Genomic DNA, 16,912 nt, shown 5'->3' with positions numbered 1-16,912 from the left:
GGAAGGAGGGAAAATAGAAAGGAAGGAGAAATAAATGGAAAAAAGAGGAATCCTTACACTTAAGGGATATTTTCATTTCCTCTAGTTCCAATACATGAGTTCCAATTTCTTTCTTTTTGTAAACAAGACTTTCCCAGTCTCCCAGCCTTATACCTGCAATGCATTGACAACTCGAATTGGGTGCTCCTCTCCCAGGGCCAGGATGCAGTGTTGAAATAAGCAATTAATATTGTCCTTGATCTTCATTAACTCCTCACCATCAAGAGATTCCAACTTGCCTTCTAAGTAATCTAAATTCACCTGCCAAGAAAACAGTAAGGGCAGTAGTGCATTTTTAATGCAGTACCTACAACACATGAGATGCTACAGGAAAAGAATATCGGTTACCAGGAAAATTCAGATACTTATAAGTCTTACCTTCATGAGGAAGAGCTCCTCCCAAAACCGAGGACTACATTTACTTGGGTCCTCTGTCTGAAATTAGAGGATAAGCATATTCAACATCTCTAATTATCGCCAACACTATTAAGAACACATTTCAAGGGGTCACAACGTAAAATCAACTTTTCCTTTCAAAATTAAGTTTGAAAATGTCTAGTCATTCTAAATTGTTCTAGAGGGAAAGAAAATTCATCTTGTTTCAAATGGAATACATTATGTATGAGATAGATATATATTCCCTGCAGTAGAAGTTAAATAATGATTTCAAGAACTGTCCTAAAACTTATCTCTTATAGCAGGAAACAACAACAAAATACAACCCTCATTGCCATCAAGTTCATTCCAACTCATAGTAACTCTCCTCTGGGTTTCCAAGACTATAACTGTTAATAGAAGAATGTTTCTCCCATGAGCTTAGTTGATTCAAACTGCTAGACATATAACTTTTAGCTTAGTAGTGCAAAAGGCTACGGACTATGCTACCTCTCTTATAGCAAAAAGTGAACCTAATTAATTAAATAAGTTAGTCACATTATAACACATCCCTCTTACAGGTTGATAGGGCTCAGTTTTCAAAGCACTTACATATACATTAAATACAATGGCATGGTAAACCAAGTATTATTGATATTATCATCATTCTCTTTTGAGGAATTAAAGTAAGCTCTGGTGGTGCTATAGTTAAGGCATTCAGCTTCTAAACCTGTTTGTTGGTCTGAACTTTTCAAAAGAAAAGCCAGTCTATTTCTGTGAAGATTTTATAGCCTTGGAATCCTCTGAGGCAGTTCTACTCTGTTCTACTAAGCAGAACTGACTTGATAGTAGTGAGCTGGGTGTTTAGGTTTGGTTTTAGGCAGAAGGGCTACAAAATTGATCATCCCAAATCCAGGAGCCAGAACACAGATCACCTAAGTACTACTGCAGTCATCTGTAGAACATTCTATACTGTCTGTTCTCTTTGTCCTCCTAAATACATTGAGTTCTTTAAAGAGAACTTTAACTTGTGCTTTTAATATGTTCTTAAACTGGTCCAAAAAATGAGCAAAATTATGGTGCTAAAATCTGAAATTTCTCAATAGTAATATTCAAACAGAAATTTCAGGAAGTCAGAAATTTTGGCTTAATGGGAAAAATAAGAAGGGAGAACCCATACTTTACAAGAAAACTAATGACAAAATCAGTAGACTTTTTAAAATTACTATACTGACTAAAAATGAATGCGTTCAATAGTTAAGAAGTGCTTATCCAATAAAATAAAAAAACCCAACCACCTTTTAATTAAGAATGACTTAAAGAAGCATCACTTCTTGCCTTCTAAATAGTGAGTTCTTTCTATTCCTTTCTCTCAAGTACTGCTACCTTAAAGGTTCATACTTTGTAAAGCTGTTACAAATTTTATGTCATTTTATTCTCTAATATTCACAAGAGACTTAAAACACTCACAGAGCTGACACTTTTTATAGCCAAAGCTCATTTGAGCAGGAATTGTATGTATACCAAGCGTGTTTAAATACAGAAAGAACCCTAGTAGAAAACTAGTACCTATTCACTTTCTCTGTGTGGAGTTTGTCTTTCAATATGGCTTTTCTAGCGTGGATGACTGACTGTGGAGATGAGTGGGACTACGCGAATCGACAAGTTGCTTTATCCACAAAGAGACTGGCTAGCTACCATTCCACAAGAAGACTGGCTAGTCTCAAAAATCTACAAGAGGGTTGGCTAGTCTCACCAGTAAATTAAACAGCTCTAGCTGCAGAGATAAAGCTCTTCCCCTCACCAGAAGAGTTAAAAATCCTCCCCAGCCAGAGACGAGAAACCTCCCCCAACTCAGTGTAACATAGGACATGATTTAGGACGGCAGTAGAAGCCAATCTGATGTGGGATGAGATGAGACCTTTTGGGGGGAGGGTGTACCTGGAGGGAAGCCAATACTGGCAGGTCTAAGAACTCTGTTGGACAACTGGTGGTAGAAGAAGCAGCCAATACTGGCAGGATTGAGAACTCTGTTGGATAATTAAGTGGAGAACCAATATTTGGAGGACTCAGAACTTTGTTGCACAATTGGGGGTGGGAAGCCAATAGTGGAGGACTGAGAACTTTGGAACACTTAGAACAATGAAGCTCAAAGTTGAGGTGCTTATGTGCACATTTTGAGAGCTCTCTTGTCTGTATTTTGTTATTAATCTGAATTATAACTTTCTGACTTCCCGAATATGGCTCTGTGTGGCCTGTGACCTATGACATCAGAGTTTGGGCCCACAAATTGGTGCTGAGATGAGCAGAGAGCATGCAGAGATATGGGAGTCTGAACTCATGGGACTTTTGTATTTTGTGTTACTGATGGGGATGGGGACAGTTCCCCCCCCCTGTAAGGTTGGTCAAGGTCAGATATGGATATCCCCATGCAGCACAGCACTTGCCCTTTTTATACTCTATAAAACTCTGTTAGCTTCTGTCAAAATTTGTTAGCTCACCTGTGAAATTAGTTCTCTAAAGTGTGCCAACAATTAAATGTTTCCTTTTTATCACATTATTTATTCTAGGACACACAAAGTCCAAAAAGTAAGGATTTGGAGTAAGACAAATGGGTCCCAATCAAGACTCCATCACCTCCCAACTATAATCCTGGTCCCCTATCCAGTATCTTTGGACAATTCTTATTAGAATTAAAGCTAATGTATTTGGTGATGCATTTAGCACAGGTTCAGGAACGCAGTAAGAATATAATATACGGTAACTTTTTATTAGTGTTATTGTTTTATACATCCTTCTTATAACCAGTATTTGAAAAGGCAAGAACCCTTGCAGGGTACCTGATTCTTCTTACCTCTTATAAAAACATATATTTCAGAACACAGTCCATCAGTAGTTCTGAATAACCAATAAATCTCCAATTAAATTGCCAATAATTCCTGTCATCCACATAGTTGGAAAATGATACATTCTATTAAACTGGATTATCTACTATTAATGTGAGAAGGAATATAATAATATATCTTCTAAAAATATCTGAATCATAAGAACTTAAGGGTGAAAAGAAACATCACAAGATGCCTAGGTCAGGAGGGAGCTCTGGTGGCATAAAAAGTTACAATACTAAACCAAAGGCCACACCTCTCTGACAGTTCAAATCATCCTTCCCATGCCTCTACAGCCTCAGAAACTCAAGGGAAGGTCAGCTATGAGTCAGCTGGTTTTGTCTCAATAGCAATGAGAGAATCTAGAAGGGCTTTAAGTCAGATCATAAGGAATGTAAATCTTCCTTAAACATACTCAGAAAAGCAGCTTCCCTTGCTTTTTTCCTCTCAGTTGTTTTTATCCAGTTCATGGCAACAAACTATAAGAACAACATAATAACAATCTATAGTTATTAATATAGGATTATTAATCCTACCATGGGAGAGCTCACTCTCTTCCTTATTCTTTCTCTTCATCTAAAGACCATGCAGTAGTGAAGCTCTTTCACATTTTGAGACAAAAAGGTAAGGAGTCAAGAAGCAGCTAAGCAAAAAGAGAGGTATCCAGGCCTTACCATGAAGATCTCATCATACATCAGCACTACTTTTTCCTTCAGTGGTTTTTTGGAGGCTGAAGACTTGCGGAGCAAGCCCCCTCGTTTTTCGACCTGTGCCATGGTTACAGAATCTGTGAAGAGAAAGTCAGTCATTTCTGTACACTGCTTTCTAAGATGCTGGATGCAGCATTTACTGAGGTACCTCAATGTGAAATATTTTAAGAAGAAGAAATGATAAATAATCATGCCACAGATCTTATACACCTGTCCAACCCCCACTCACTGTCAGGTAATATACAGGTTTAAATCACCAGTTGGCCTACAGCATAACACATTTAACATCCTTTAACATGCCAGTGGACAAAGTTTAAAACAGATCCAAAAGCAAGCAGGAAAATGTAACTAGCTCCATCTATAATAGGTCTGGCCATATATTTGAGGTTGATGGAAGGAAGACTGCAAAGCATACACTGCCCACAGACTGATGGTAAAGTTAAATTTCAAGTATTGATCGAGCTTAGGACCATTAAGGCAGGAAGTGTGCTGCAGACTGATGTGCTCCATTGATTTCCCCAAGTATGTGGCTCCACATCACTGCAAAGTAGTTGGCCTTCACTGCCTCATAAATCACACTGCACTCGACTGCCTTCAGAAATTCCTCTGGAAAGAGACCCCAGGCAGAAAATAGCAGTTAAAAGGCCAAAAATTAAATTTCATTTCAAAATAACTGAATAACATACTCCTTTCAAATATAATTGTATGTATCTGTAACCCCCACTGTAGGTCAAACTTAAATATATTTTTCAACTCTATATAAAAGTGGTTCTATGAACCATACCCAAATTTTCCCATCCTGCTTCAAGAAATTCTCAAAAATTTTCTCAAGATAAAACTGAAAATCCACTGAATCACTCCTCTGTGGGTATACCAAATTCTCTTACCTCCTATATTCTTTATATTATTGACAAAGTTTGTATTTCTTTTTGTTTTAATCCTAGGCCCAAGCTGTAAAGCTTAATGTCATCCAATGATAACTTTGATAAGGGAGGGAGGACAGGGACATGAATAGAAGAGTTTTACCAGCAAAGGCAAAGCAGCAAAGCAGCAAAACTAATCTGTTCAATGACTTTTGGAAGACATACACTATCTTTCAAATAAAAATCTCATTGAAGGTAGGGATGTATTATATAGCTAAAAACATTGCACCTGACATTGTCTTTCTCTAATACATCACCCAGAAAAGAGGTTCACCTTTGACTATATGTCAAAGCACAACCAAATATTAAGCATGCCTAGGGAATATTACATCTTATATTATTTCTATGAGTACTGGTTCATAGCAAATGCTCAGTGTATGCTATTTACTGATCATGAAATAAGGGGGGGGAAGTACTGAAAAGTCCTTGTTCTGACCTAACATATTAAAAATAAGATTTATTTCTATTGAAGTCTCATTAAGTTCTCAAATTCAATTATAGTCCAGAGAAAACTGATGAAAAGAAAAATAACAACAACCACCAAAAAAAAGAAAACTCTTTTGGCTAATTTATAGTATATTGATCATTGCTTTATCCTAAAGCAGAAAATACAGTCTCCACTTAAAACAGTCCTGTGTCTTTTAAAAAGGTAGTAAAGAAAATGTCCTTATCAGGAAAAAATAAACTGGAAATCAAGATGACCTTACCAAATTTTTTTTTATAAAATACCATTCTTATAAAAAAAACACCATTCTAAACCAAATGGCTATGAGTTTTACTATGCTGAGTTTCAACTGTTGATTATCAGCAATGGCAGCAATTATGCATTCCTGGATGTGAAAAGTACATGTTTATAAACATCTCCCTCTAAGGATTTATAATTGGGTTACAGCTAATCAATGCCCGCTCCAAATCTAATAAGCTCACTTTTCCTATTTCAGAATCAATACTTTCTAATAAGCAAAAGGGAACAGAGAAGGGAGGGAAACAATTCCAGTCCAAAGTACCAAATTTTTAAAGAAATTAAATTCTTTTCATCACTCTCCTTCCATTTGGAGCAAGAGTAATTCAGCCAAGGGCCTCAACTCATTACTCTCTGTCATTCTCACAGGCAACTGGCATTTACCATCCAAACGGCCAACATGTGCCTGGAAACTGACACATAAAGTCTCTCAATCCTGCTGGCACTTCTACCAATGGTCTACAAGAAGCAAGAGTGTTTTTCTAAGGCGATAGAGGGAGAAAAATATAAGGGAACTCTTAAAGAGATTCCAAATATTAAGTTTGAGCTCTTAAATATAAAAATACTAATATGTGACTGGAAAGGCTGTAAATTCTAACACACCATAATGGGCACATAATAACAATAATCTGTTTAAACTGACTCAGAGCTTTTGTCCTCTTTCACAACCCTTCCATGTTGCAGAGAGAACTAGAACCAGCTAAAAAAGTGAGACACAACAGAAAGAAAGGATAGCAAAACCGAGATTAGCATGCAGATCTCCCAAACAACTATATGACATTAACTAATAAAATCATTGTGCTTCTCATTTTTCACACAGGGAAAACTGGAGTAGACATATCACTAACATCTTCCTCAACATCACTGAAATATCATAAATATAACAAATATATAAGGAGCACTCAAATAGTGCCAAGCACAAGTTTTAGCACTAAGAGTTACATGCAAGAAAATCCAGTCCTGATTTTCCAAGAATTTACAGTCTACTGGTAGAGATGGATAAATAATATCTCATAAAGCACTGGCTTATCATGAAAGATAAAGGTACCAAGGAAATGCTATAGCACCATGCAATGGGAAAGAATCATTCTGTAACTAGATTATGATCCCTGTTGATCCAAACTTTTTTTTGGTGAGAAAAATTTATATTTAGAATTAGCCAGCTGGACTCAGGTTAAATGATTCCAATTCTGTTGGCAACATTCAAAACATCATGGTAAGGAGCAAGTCGAGCATAGGCTTTTTCTCCATCAGGCCCAATCAAAGAGTTATCCTGGACAAATCAATGTCACAGAGCTTCTTTACACCTTGTTTGATCTGGTACTTGTTGGCCTTGGCTTCCACAATGAACACAAGAGTGTTTACTATTCTCTATTTTTTCATGGCTGACTCAGTGGTTGGGGAAACCTGACGATGGCATAGTGGTCAAGCTTGTTTGTCCTGGGGGTGCTCTGTAGGGAGCATTTGACCTGTCTTTGGAGTTTCAGAATCTAAAGCCACCAGAAGATGGGTAACATGCAGATTTTTGTGTGTGCGTGTGTGGCTGTAGACACCCTTCAGGACTGCCTTCTTGGCTTTTAACATCTTTGCTTTGGCTTCAGTTTTGGGAGGGACATGGGCTTCCTTCTTTGCTTTCAGCACCATCTTCATGAAAAAAGCTGATCCAGACTTTTAAATCAGGGCTTCAAACTGGTTCTTCCAAGTACAGAAAAGGCCAACAAAGCAAAAACAAGACAGACTTAAATTTGTTACATGTGAGTGAACCAGAAGGGTAAGCAAAGCAGGAAAAATTACAAGCTGACAGTCTACTAGAATCTTGACCTCCCTCTTAAAAAACAAAGGCAAGGGAGCTCTGGTGGTCTAGAGGCAAGAAGCTGTGTTGCAATCCCAAAGGCACATGGTTCGAATCCACCAGATGCTCTGCTGAGAAGGAGGGGCAATCTCCTCCTTTGCCAGTCAGATTTGATTGACAGTACACAACAAGAAAAAAAAATAAATAAATAAACAAAGGCAGTAACCAAATCTCTTGATGAGCAGAGTTGGAAACAATGGAGTCCCACTCGAAGATGGCAGAAACCACATATGCCATTTTGAAATGTCATTCTTCCCAATCATACTAATAATCCAATTTCATGCATCAGGCTCTCAAAGGGCCTCTTCCAAGTCACTCATGACAGACTAAAATTTATTTCTTCTCCCATTTCAGTTTATCATTCCCACTTTATCCAAATTTTCAAGATTAAGGTCTGTTCAAGAAATAATTAGAGGGAGCTCTGGTGAGCTCTAGTGGCAAGAAGCTGCACTGCAATCCCAGAGAGGTACGTGATTCGAATCCACCAGATGCTCTGCTGGAGAAGGAGGGGAAATCTCCTGTACCAGTCAGATCTGATTTGACGGTACATGTACACAAAATAATAAAATAAAATAAAAATTTAAAAAAATAATTATAGTAAAGGCACACAAACCCAAAGAAATGTCAGTTTAGCATTGGGGAGTGGGTAAAAGAATAGAAAAGATTCAATGACGATTTGAAAAGACAGGGTAATAACAGGCATAGATCAATAGTAATTATATAAAATGCAATGTACATGAATCAAGCACAATGTATATAAATTATTACATGCAAACCAATACAAATATAAAGAGGGGAAAAAGAAATGTCAGTTTAAGCTATAACACTTTTTTTTCCAGAAATAGACATCAGAAGAGTATATAAAAATAATCAGCCTTTTCAATTATCAGCCTTTGGAACCCTTCAACTTATGAATGGCTTCAAGCCACCCTCCCCTCTGATAGATAGCAAACCAATGATGACTTTTATTTCTAAACCTCTGGAACTGCTGGCCCCATGAACTGGACCACAATGTCTTTCTGAAGTCTCAAGTCATACAATTCTAAAGATGTATATCTTAAAATAATCAGCCACTTAAATGTCCATCACTTTACACTTGCTTCACAAAGGGAAATTGTCCCCATCAATAATGTCCATAGCATCATACAAATAGCTCCACAGTCAGACATGCTACTCCACATGCTCCTCCTGCACCTATCTTTGCTAGTCACTGGGTCTGTGAGAGAGAAAATTCATATATATGAAGAGAATTTGAATGTCTGTCAGAAACAGAATAGAAAAATAAACTACGGTCTATCATAAAATAGCACACTACATAGGAATGTCTATCTGTGTTTCATTGATTATGCAAAGGCATTTGACTGTGTGGATCAAAACAAACTGTGTGAATCTGTGTGAAGAATGAGAATCCCAGAATACTTGATTATGCTAATGCGAAACCTGTACTTGGAGCAGGTGGCAGGCATCAGAACAGAGCAAGGAAACAGTATGGTTCAAAACAGGGAAGGGTATGTGCCAGGGATGTGTCCTATCTCCCAATCTGTATGTCAAACAGATTATCTGGGAGGCTGGGCTCTTTGAGGAGAAATGTGGTATCAGGACTGGAGAAAGATTCATCAACAATCTGCGTTATACAGATGACACAACCTTGCTTGATGAAACTGAGGAGGACTCGAAGCGCTTGCTGCAGAAGGTCAAGGACTGCAGCCTTCAGTATGTATTGAGGCTCAATATCAAGAAAACAGAGATTCTCACCACTGGGCATACTGGCAGCATCTTGATAAGACTGTGAAGAGATTGAGATTGTTAACAGCTTTAGTTTGCTTGGCTCCACAGTCAACACTCTTGGCACCAGCAGGCAGGGAATTAAAAGACATATTGCTATGGGAAAGTCTGCGGTTAGAGACCTCTCCAAAGTACTGAAGAGCAACGATGTCTGTCTGGAGACTAAGGTGCATCTGATAAAGGCCATGGTCTTTGTAATCACTTGCTATGCGTCAGAGAGCTGGTAAAGGACTAGGGATGATAGAAGAATTGATGCCTTTGAGCTGTGGTATTGGAAAAGAGTGTTGAATATATTTTGGACTGCTAAGAAAACAAACAGGTTAGTCCTAGAAAAGGTTAAACCAGGTTGTTCCTTAGAGGCAAGGATTCTGAAGCTTCGTCTACATACTTTGTACATGTTGCAAGAAGGGACCAATCCTTGGAGAGGGATGTCACGCTTGGGTGGGTGGAGGGACAGCACAGGAGAAGACCTTCTATAAGGTGGACTGATACAGTCACTGGAGTAATGGGGGGTAGGTGAGTCAGACAGTGATATTAGCACAGGACAGAGCAGGATTTAGGGTTGTTGTAAATAGAGTCACTATAAGTTGCAGGTGACTTGATGGCACATAACAATAACAACATATATAAATGAAAACCGACAAATTCCTGATACATGCTGCTTCATGGATAAATCACACACATAATGTCCTCACTCCCATAATTCAAACTTCCCCTACCCAAAAAATTATAAACTGTGTGATTCTACATATATGAAGTTCAAAAAGAGAAAATTAATCTACTGTGACAAAATAGTACCCTTGAGGGGGAGCTGAGTGGAAGGGAACACGAGGTCTTTTTTGGAGTGCTAGAAACATGCTTTTTCTTTATCTAATTAGAAAACAGAAAGTATACATAAATTATAAATGCTAACTAGTTATTCTTCAAGTTGAAAAATGAAAAACAGGCAAATGCATACAGATAAATGGTTTGGTTTTATTAGTGTAAAACCAAAAGTTGATTATTTGAATAAAATCAACAAACTTTTAGCTAAACAGATAAGGGAAAAGAGAGAAGACACAAGTCACTAAAATCAGAAATAAAAGTAAAGACAATACTACTAACCCTATAGAAATTAAAATTCTTAAAGAAGACAATGATGCATGTATGTCAATAAATTAAGATAGCCTAGATGAAATGAAGATATTCCTAGAAATACAAAAACTATATAAAGTGACTAAAAAATAGTCATAGAAAATCTTAACAGATCTTTAACAAATAGGATGAATCAGTAATAGTATCTCAGTAGAAAGTCCTACATAGAGTGGGAGAAAAATTTGGAACAAAACTGAAAATCACAAATATACTCAAGTTTTGTAATCTAATAGAGACTCAGACCCCCTGAGATGATAGTACTTAGTAATTCTTTGAAACTAGAATTTACCTCTATAGCTCAACTTTGAGCCGAACAACAGATATGCTTCTCAGGTGAACACCAACATTAAAGAAGTACTTACTCATTCCTCAGAACAATCAATCATACGAGATCAAAAGGGTAGTATTTGTCCTGGAAGAAAACTCTGAATGCAGGAAGCCGTAGGAGAAAAGGATGAAGAGAAATGAGAATCATGAGGAGGCGATGCAAGTGTGCCACAAGCCTTTTCTGCATAAATGGAAAAGGCAATCTTCAAATTTACATGGAATCACAAAGGGTCTCAAATACCCAAAACAGTCCTGAAAAAGAAAAAGTTAGAGAACTCATGCTTCCAATTTTGATCCATACCAAAAATTACAATGATCAAAACAGTATGATGGGGAAATCACGAGGTCATAGTTTGCTGGGTGGAGAAAGGAGGTGAAGGAAGATCCAGTGAGGACCTGAAAAGGCAGTGTAATGGTGGCCATGGTGATTATGAAACACAATGTGAATAGAGGAATGTGTAAAACACAAGGGCTAGAAACAAAATACAATGTACATAAATTTTGCATGCAAAACAATATAAAAAATATTTTTTATAAGTATGAAAATGGCCAAGGAGAGACACAAAGACCAATGGAAATGAACTGATAACTCAGAAATAATTCCATACATCTATGGCCAAATGATTTTTAACAAGTGTGCCAAGTTCATGCATTAAGGAAATAACGGTCTGACAAATAGTGCTCCAAATGCAAACAAACCTCACATCATAAACAAAAATTAATTCAAAATGTATCAATATCCCATCCACAAGAATGAAAATAAACTTTTAGAAGAAAATGGCAGGGTTTCTCTGCCACCTTTACTGCAAGAGTGAAGACCATTCTCAGCAACCAGACTGTAGACATTCCAGAGAGAGTTGAAATCACTCTGAAGTAATTACACAATTATCATGATATTACACAGTTATCCTGAAAGGCCCACAAGGAACCTTGTGGAGGAACTTCAGTCCTATCAATGTAGAGCTCAGTCTCCTTGGAAAGAAAAGGCAGCAGCTTCCCCTTGACAAATGGTGGGGGAACAGGAAGGAACTGGCTGCAGTTCACACCATCTGTAGCCAAGTACAGAACATGATCAAGGGTGTTACACTGGGCTTTCCTTACAAGATGAGGTTTGTGTATGCTCATTTCCCATCAACGTAGTGATTCAGGAGAGGATCTCTGGTTAAAATTCTAGGTGAAAAATTCATTCATAGAGTTTGAATGAGACCAGGTGTTGCTTGTTCGAAATCACAAGCCCAGAAAGATGAGTTAATTCTTGATGAAAATTACATTAAGCTTATGTCAAATTCAGCTACTTTGATTCAGCAAGCTACAGCAGTTAAAAACAAAGGATATCCAAAAATTTTTGGATGGTATCCGTATTTCTGAAAAAGGCTGATGAGTAATATCTAGGAGTTCTGCAGCTACAGAAAAGAGGCCAAATAAGTACTAAGACACATCTGATTCTCGCAATAACATTCTATTCATTTGAAAAAAGAAAAAAATGCAGGGTTAAAGCTTCAAAACCTCACTTTTTACAATGGATTATTTAAAGATGACACCAAAATTAGGATATAAAAATGATATAATTTGAAAAATTATATAATGATATAAAATGGATATAAACTGGATTTTTTTTTAACTGATGAAGACTTTATTCCTCTGTCAATTTCAGAGAGCAGTGACGGTCCCTCTCTGCAAGTCCAGCTTCTGACGCCAATCCCACTCGTTGAGGGTTTTGATGTTGATGAAGGACACCACCCCATTGGCCCCGGTCATGACACCATCATGTTCACAACGGACAATCAGGTCAATGTCGTCTCCAAGCTTCCACCTCCGGTAACGAGAAGCCAGAGGCGATTTCATTCTTATCCATGTCATCCTCAAATGGGTCTGGACTGGGGAAGCTGTATCGTTCCTTTCCCGTCCCGAGGCATTGCTGGGAGAAGTTGTGGTTGATGTAGGCGGCTTCCATGGCGAGGTTGTGGGACGAGTTGAAGGAATTGCCTTCGTCCGGAGGGGGCTTGTTGGCCGTCTCACTGTCAGGAGGTCAAAGTCAAGGTTGTCTCGCTTGTCAAAGAAGAGCTTGAGCAGACTCTCTGCACGACGATATCCCAGGAGTAACTGAGCAGGTGCAGCTCATCAGCGTGGCCAGAATGGCACCAGCGGCAAAGGCCTTGCCCTGAGTTTTGGCCAGCCTTCTGATGAAGGGTCGTCCGTGGTGGTGCCGATGCTCCGCAGCAGCTGCTGGTTCCTCGTGGTGACGCGCTCAAGGCTTTATCCTAGGACTCCAGGGGCCCCGCAGCACGCAATCTCCTGGGGCTCCAGGACCTCCAAGTAGCGCATCGTCACCAACTGGGGTAAGTCCATCTCCTTGTTGACCTCCCAGTCGCTGCGGACTTCAACTGACGAATCTCGGGGTTTTTGTGCTTTTGGGTCCCATTTTTGCCGCACTCCAAATTGCTTCTGGAATTTCTCCTGTAGTCGTATGCGTTCTCTCTCCCTTTGCTTGGCACTCTTGGGCAGCGTCTGCAGGTTAAACTGTACCGTGTTCCGTCGATCTCGGTCTCTGCGGAGGTTACGCTGTGCGAAGCGCATCTGGTTCCGCTGGTAGGCCGTCTTCATTTTTCTTTTCTTTCTTCTTTTTTTAATGTGTGTACCATCAAATCGGATCTGACAGGTACAGGAGGAGACTGTCCCCCCTTCTTCAGGAGAGCATCTGGTGGAGTCGAACCAAGCACCTCTGGGATTGCAGTGCAGCTTCTTGCCGCTAGGCCACCAGAGCTCACAGGTAGGCTGTCTTCTGCGTGCGTGCCGTGTCCACCAGCTGAAGCTAGTTTCATCCTCCTCGTGGAAATAAGCATACTGAGTCCCCTCCACCAAACTGGGAGGAATACTTGTTGGTGTGTCTCTTATCTTGGTATGTGGCACCCGTCCAGTCGGCCACCTTTCCTAGCCGGTCTCCCTTGCTGAAGGGCTGGTAGGGCATGTCCCCGAACCTGCTCAGGAACGGCGCAGGGGCCCCAGCCGGAGGGGCTGTCCTGGATCACCAGCGTCATGAACTTGGCCATCTTCTACAACCTGCAGGGGCCTCGGCCAAGCCCGATGGCCGGAGATGATCAGGGCAGACGATCCTAGCCACCTATAAATGGGACTTTACTGCGACTAAAAACTTGTGAGTGAGACAATCTACAGAATAGGAGAAAAGATTTGAAGTCCATAACCTGATAAGACTTTAATAGCTAGTTTATGTATAGAACTCCCACAACTCAACAACAAAAAGTGGAAGACAGCTATCTAGTCAACCAACTGGAAGATATCCATATTTGTTCTCATTCCCCAAAAATATGATCCAACAGAATGTGGAAGTTATTGAACAATATCATTGATACGGAGCTCTGGTGGCCTGCTGGTAAGCACCTACACTACAATTCCAAAGGCAGCAGTTCAAATCTACCAGCTGAACTACAGAAGAAGGATGGGCAAAAATTTAAAAAAAAAGAATCAGGATGGGCAATCTCCTCTTGTGTGATTTATTACCTCTGAATATCTCTTGGAGGGTATTCAAGTTGATAGATGTACCAAATATGGTAAATTTTACACACATATATATATATATACACACACACATATATATACACACACATATATAGTGTATGTATGTATATGTATACGTATATGTATATGTTTGTGTATGTGTATATGTATATGTATATGTATCCATCAACTGTAGGATTTCAATGATACTATCCTATTTTAATTGAACCTAGAATCTTCATAACAAATAGAAACACCAAGTAAGAGAGAAAGTCAAGCATGAGGTTATTGAGCCCCCCAGCTTAGAGAATATCCTGCAGCAAACCCTTGATCAACTCTATCAGAATCTCTCAGGATTCTGTATCCTGAAAATATATCCTTAAGCTTCTATATCCAACTACTGAACCAAGCTTGTCAAGATAAGGACTTCTGTTTTGGTGATAGTGGTTCTGACCTAAAGAGAATTATTTTTTTTCTCTTTGTCCTGTACTGTCCAATCGGATCAGACTGGTACTGGAGGAGTTGCCCTGCCTTTTCCAGCAGAGCATCTAGTGGATTCAAACTGTGCACTTTCGGAACTGCAGGGCAGCTTCTTGCCACTAGGCCACCAGAGCCCCCTAACTTAAAGACAATTTTAAATATACAGAACAAAATGTTACCTAGTGTCTGTACCATCTTCAAGATTATTGGTATGTTTGAGGCCATTTTTTTCAGTTACTATGTCAATCCATCTCACAGAAAGTTTTCCTCATTTTCCTATATTTTACCAATCATAACTAGGTATATACATTTTTAACAATCACTCCAGGTTAATAGTTCTAAACTGGAGCAATTTCATCTCACATTAGGTCAGGGGTATTTTGCAATGTCTAGAGATATTTTTGGTTGTCACAACGAGGGCAGAAGGTGGTACTGGCATGGAGGGAGTAGAGATCAGAGATGATGCTAAATATCCTACAAGAGGACAGCTTTCTCTCTCCCCCACAACAAAGAATTATCTGAAAATATCAATAATATCACAATGGGAAAAAACCCTGCCCTAAGTAACTGTCATGCTCACTAAAGTTTGAGAATTATTTACCCACGCTTTACAACAAAAATTTAAAAGAAAAGTACATTAGGACAAAAAGATACTGTGAGGCTATTTAAAAGTATAAACTCTAGTAGGGAAGTGGCACTTGAAGAAAATAGGGCCTTTAACGAGGAAACTGAGAATCAGCAAGGGAAAGTAACTTCTACAAAGTCACAAGCAAGTAAATGGTAGCATGAAACAAGAATGCAAGCCTGCAACTGCAGAATTCAAGTCTTCCCATTAAACTCTTGGATAGCAGATTCTATGATCTTGTGAACAAAAGGAGCCAGAAAGCTACCCCAGATGGCTAGGAGGTGACTGAAACAACACTGGATGAATTGGATCAAAAGCTGAGAGAAGCAGAAACAGAGCCTCATGAGAAAAAGAGGAAAAAGTGAGGTCTCTGTGAACTACCTTCAGAATCCACCTCCAGAAAACCCTACACATCCCCCACCTCTTTCATAAGTGCAAGCCATCAGCAGAGAGCTGTACAAATATTGCCTCAAAGAAGGATACGCCACAAGAAACTGACTGCCAAGAGGAAGAAGCAGGGCTAAAAATCCTGTGCTGCCAGCACTGCATCCAGACCCGGGACACCAACTTCGGGACCAACTGCATGTGCTGGGTCCCCAAAAGCCAGCTGGTCATCCATATCACACACTGTGGCTGCTCGGTCTGAGCACTCCCACCTGGACCTTGGATGGACTCTGCAGTCTGCTCTTCTCTGCCCAGGATCACCCCAGACCCACCGGAGCAGGCGCTCTCTACATCCCTCCCAAGGCTTCTCATCCTTAAAAAAAACCCACCAAACTGTAAACTCCACGGAAAGCACTGGTGTACCACTCACCTGCTCCCATCTCATGCTCCCCTACGTATATCACCAATAGGCATTCCTTTCTTTTGGAAACTAGTCACAGATTGATCATCTGTAAGAGGATATCACCATAAGAAATAATAATTAAAAGGAATCTGTAATGTCAAATAAAAGAGATGAAAACTATATGTGGCTAACTGTTCAAGAGTCTCAAATTGCTATTGCCTGGACATAAGCCAATACCCAAGAGCAGGCAACAATGTCTATATCATGCCAGAAAATTAAATATGATGTTCACCTATCTCCCCTCTTCTGCCCTGCCCTGGCTTTCTTAAAGGTTTCCTAGTGCTTCTAAGTGCAAAAGCATGTTTTGATCTTAATTTCACCTCTTTAGGTAGAAGTTACCCAATCCTCAAGTGCTTCCACAAGGCCTACCACACTCTTTGTACATAAACACCGGAACTACAAGTACTTAAAAAAATGCAAAAGTTTCTACCTCCAAACCTTAATCCTTCAATTCTCAAGCTAGCTCCTAATCTGCCTCTTTCCACCTGTTTTCTGATGGCCCCAGTAATTTGGACTTCTCCATCTCTACTCTAGGTATTACCTTTAAGTCTGAACACTAGATGTGAATTAGCTTCAGAGAAGAGGATTCAACCCAGTTCCTATCAGCATCGACTGAGTCTGTTCAGTTTCAAAAATTAGCAATACATATGAAGTTTAAATAAACATGACTAC

General features: G+C 39.4%; 1 protein-coding gene and 1 pseudogene across 1 annotated transcript in view; both read right to left on the bottom strand.

Annotated features, from left to right (window-relative positions):
• Nucleotides 1–16,912, bottom strand: part of LOC102856235 (chromosome unknown open reading frame, human C10orf76) — a 239,266-nt gene that overhangs the window by 216,096 nt on the left and 6,258 nt on the right. Inside the window, exons 2-4 of the mRNA XM_006879993.1 lie at nt 3,974–4,086; nt 418–474; nt 154–300 (exon numbers count right to left, since the gene is read on the bottom strand). Coding sequence (XP_006880055.1) covers nt 154–300; nt 418–474; nt 3,974–4,075 — 306 coding nt within the window. The 5' untranslated portion in view covers nt 4,076–4,086. The remainder of the gene's footprint in view (nt 1–153; nt 301–417; nt 475–3,973; nt 4,087–16,912) is intronic.
• Nucleotides 12,423–13,822, bottom strand: LOC102876777 (annotated as a pseudogene).

Source organism: Elephantulus edwardii, unplaced genomic scaffold (assembly GCF_000299155.1).
Source record: "Elephantulus edwardii isolate Elephantulus edwardi_28Jun2011 unplaced genomic scaffold, EleEdw1.0 scaffold00006, whole genome shotgun sequence".
NCBI classification, from domain to species: domain Eukaryota; kingdom Metazoa; phylum Chordata; class Mammalia; order Macroscelidea; family Macroscelididae; genus Elephantulus; species Elephantulus edwardii.
The sequence above is the reverse complement of the archived record's forward strand: the minus strand, read 5'-3'. Positions and strand labels throughout refer to the sequence as shown.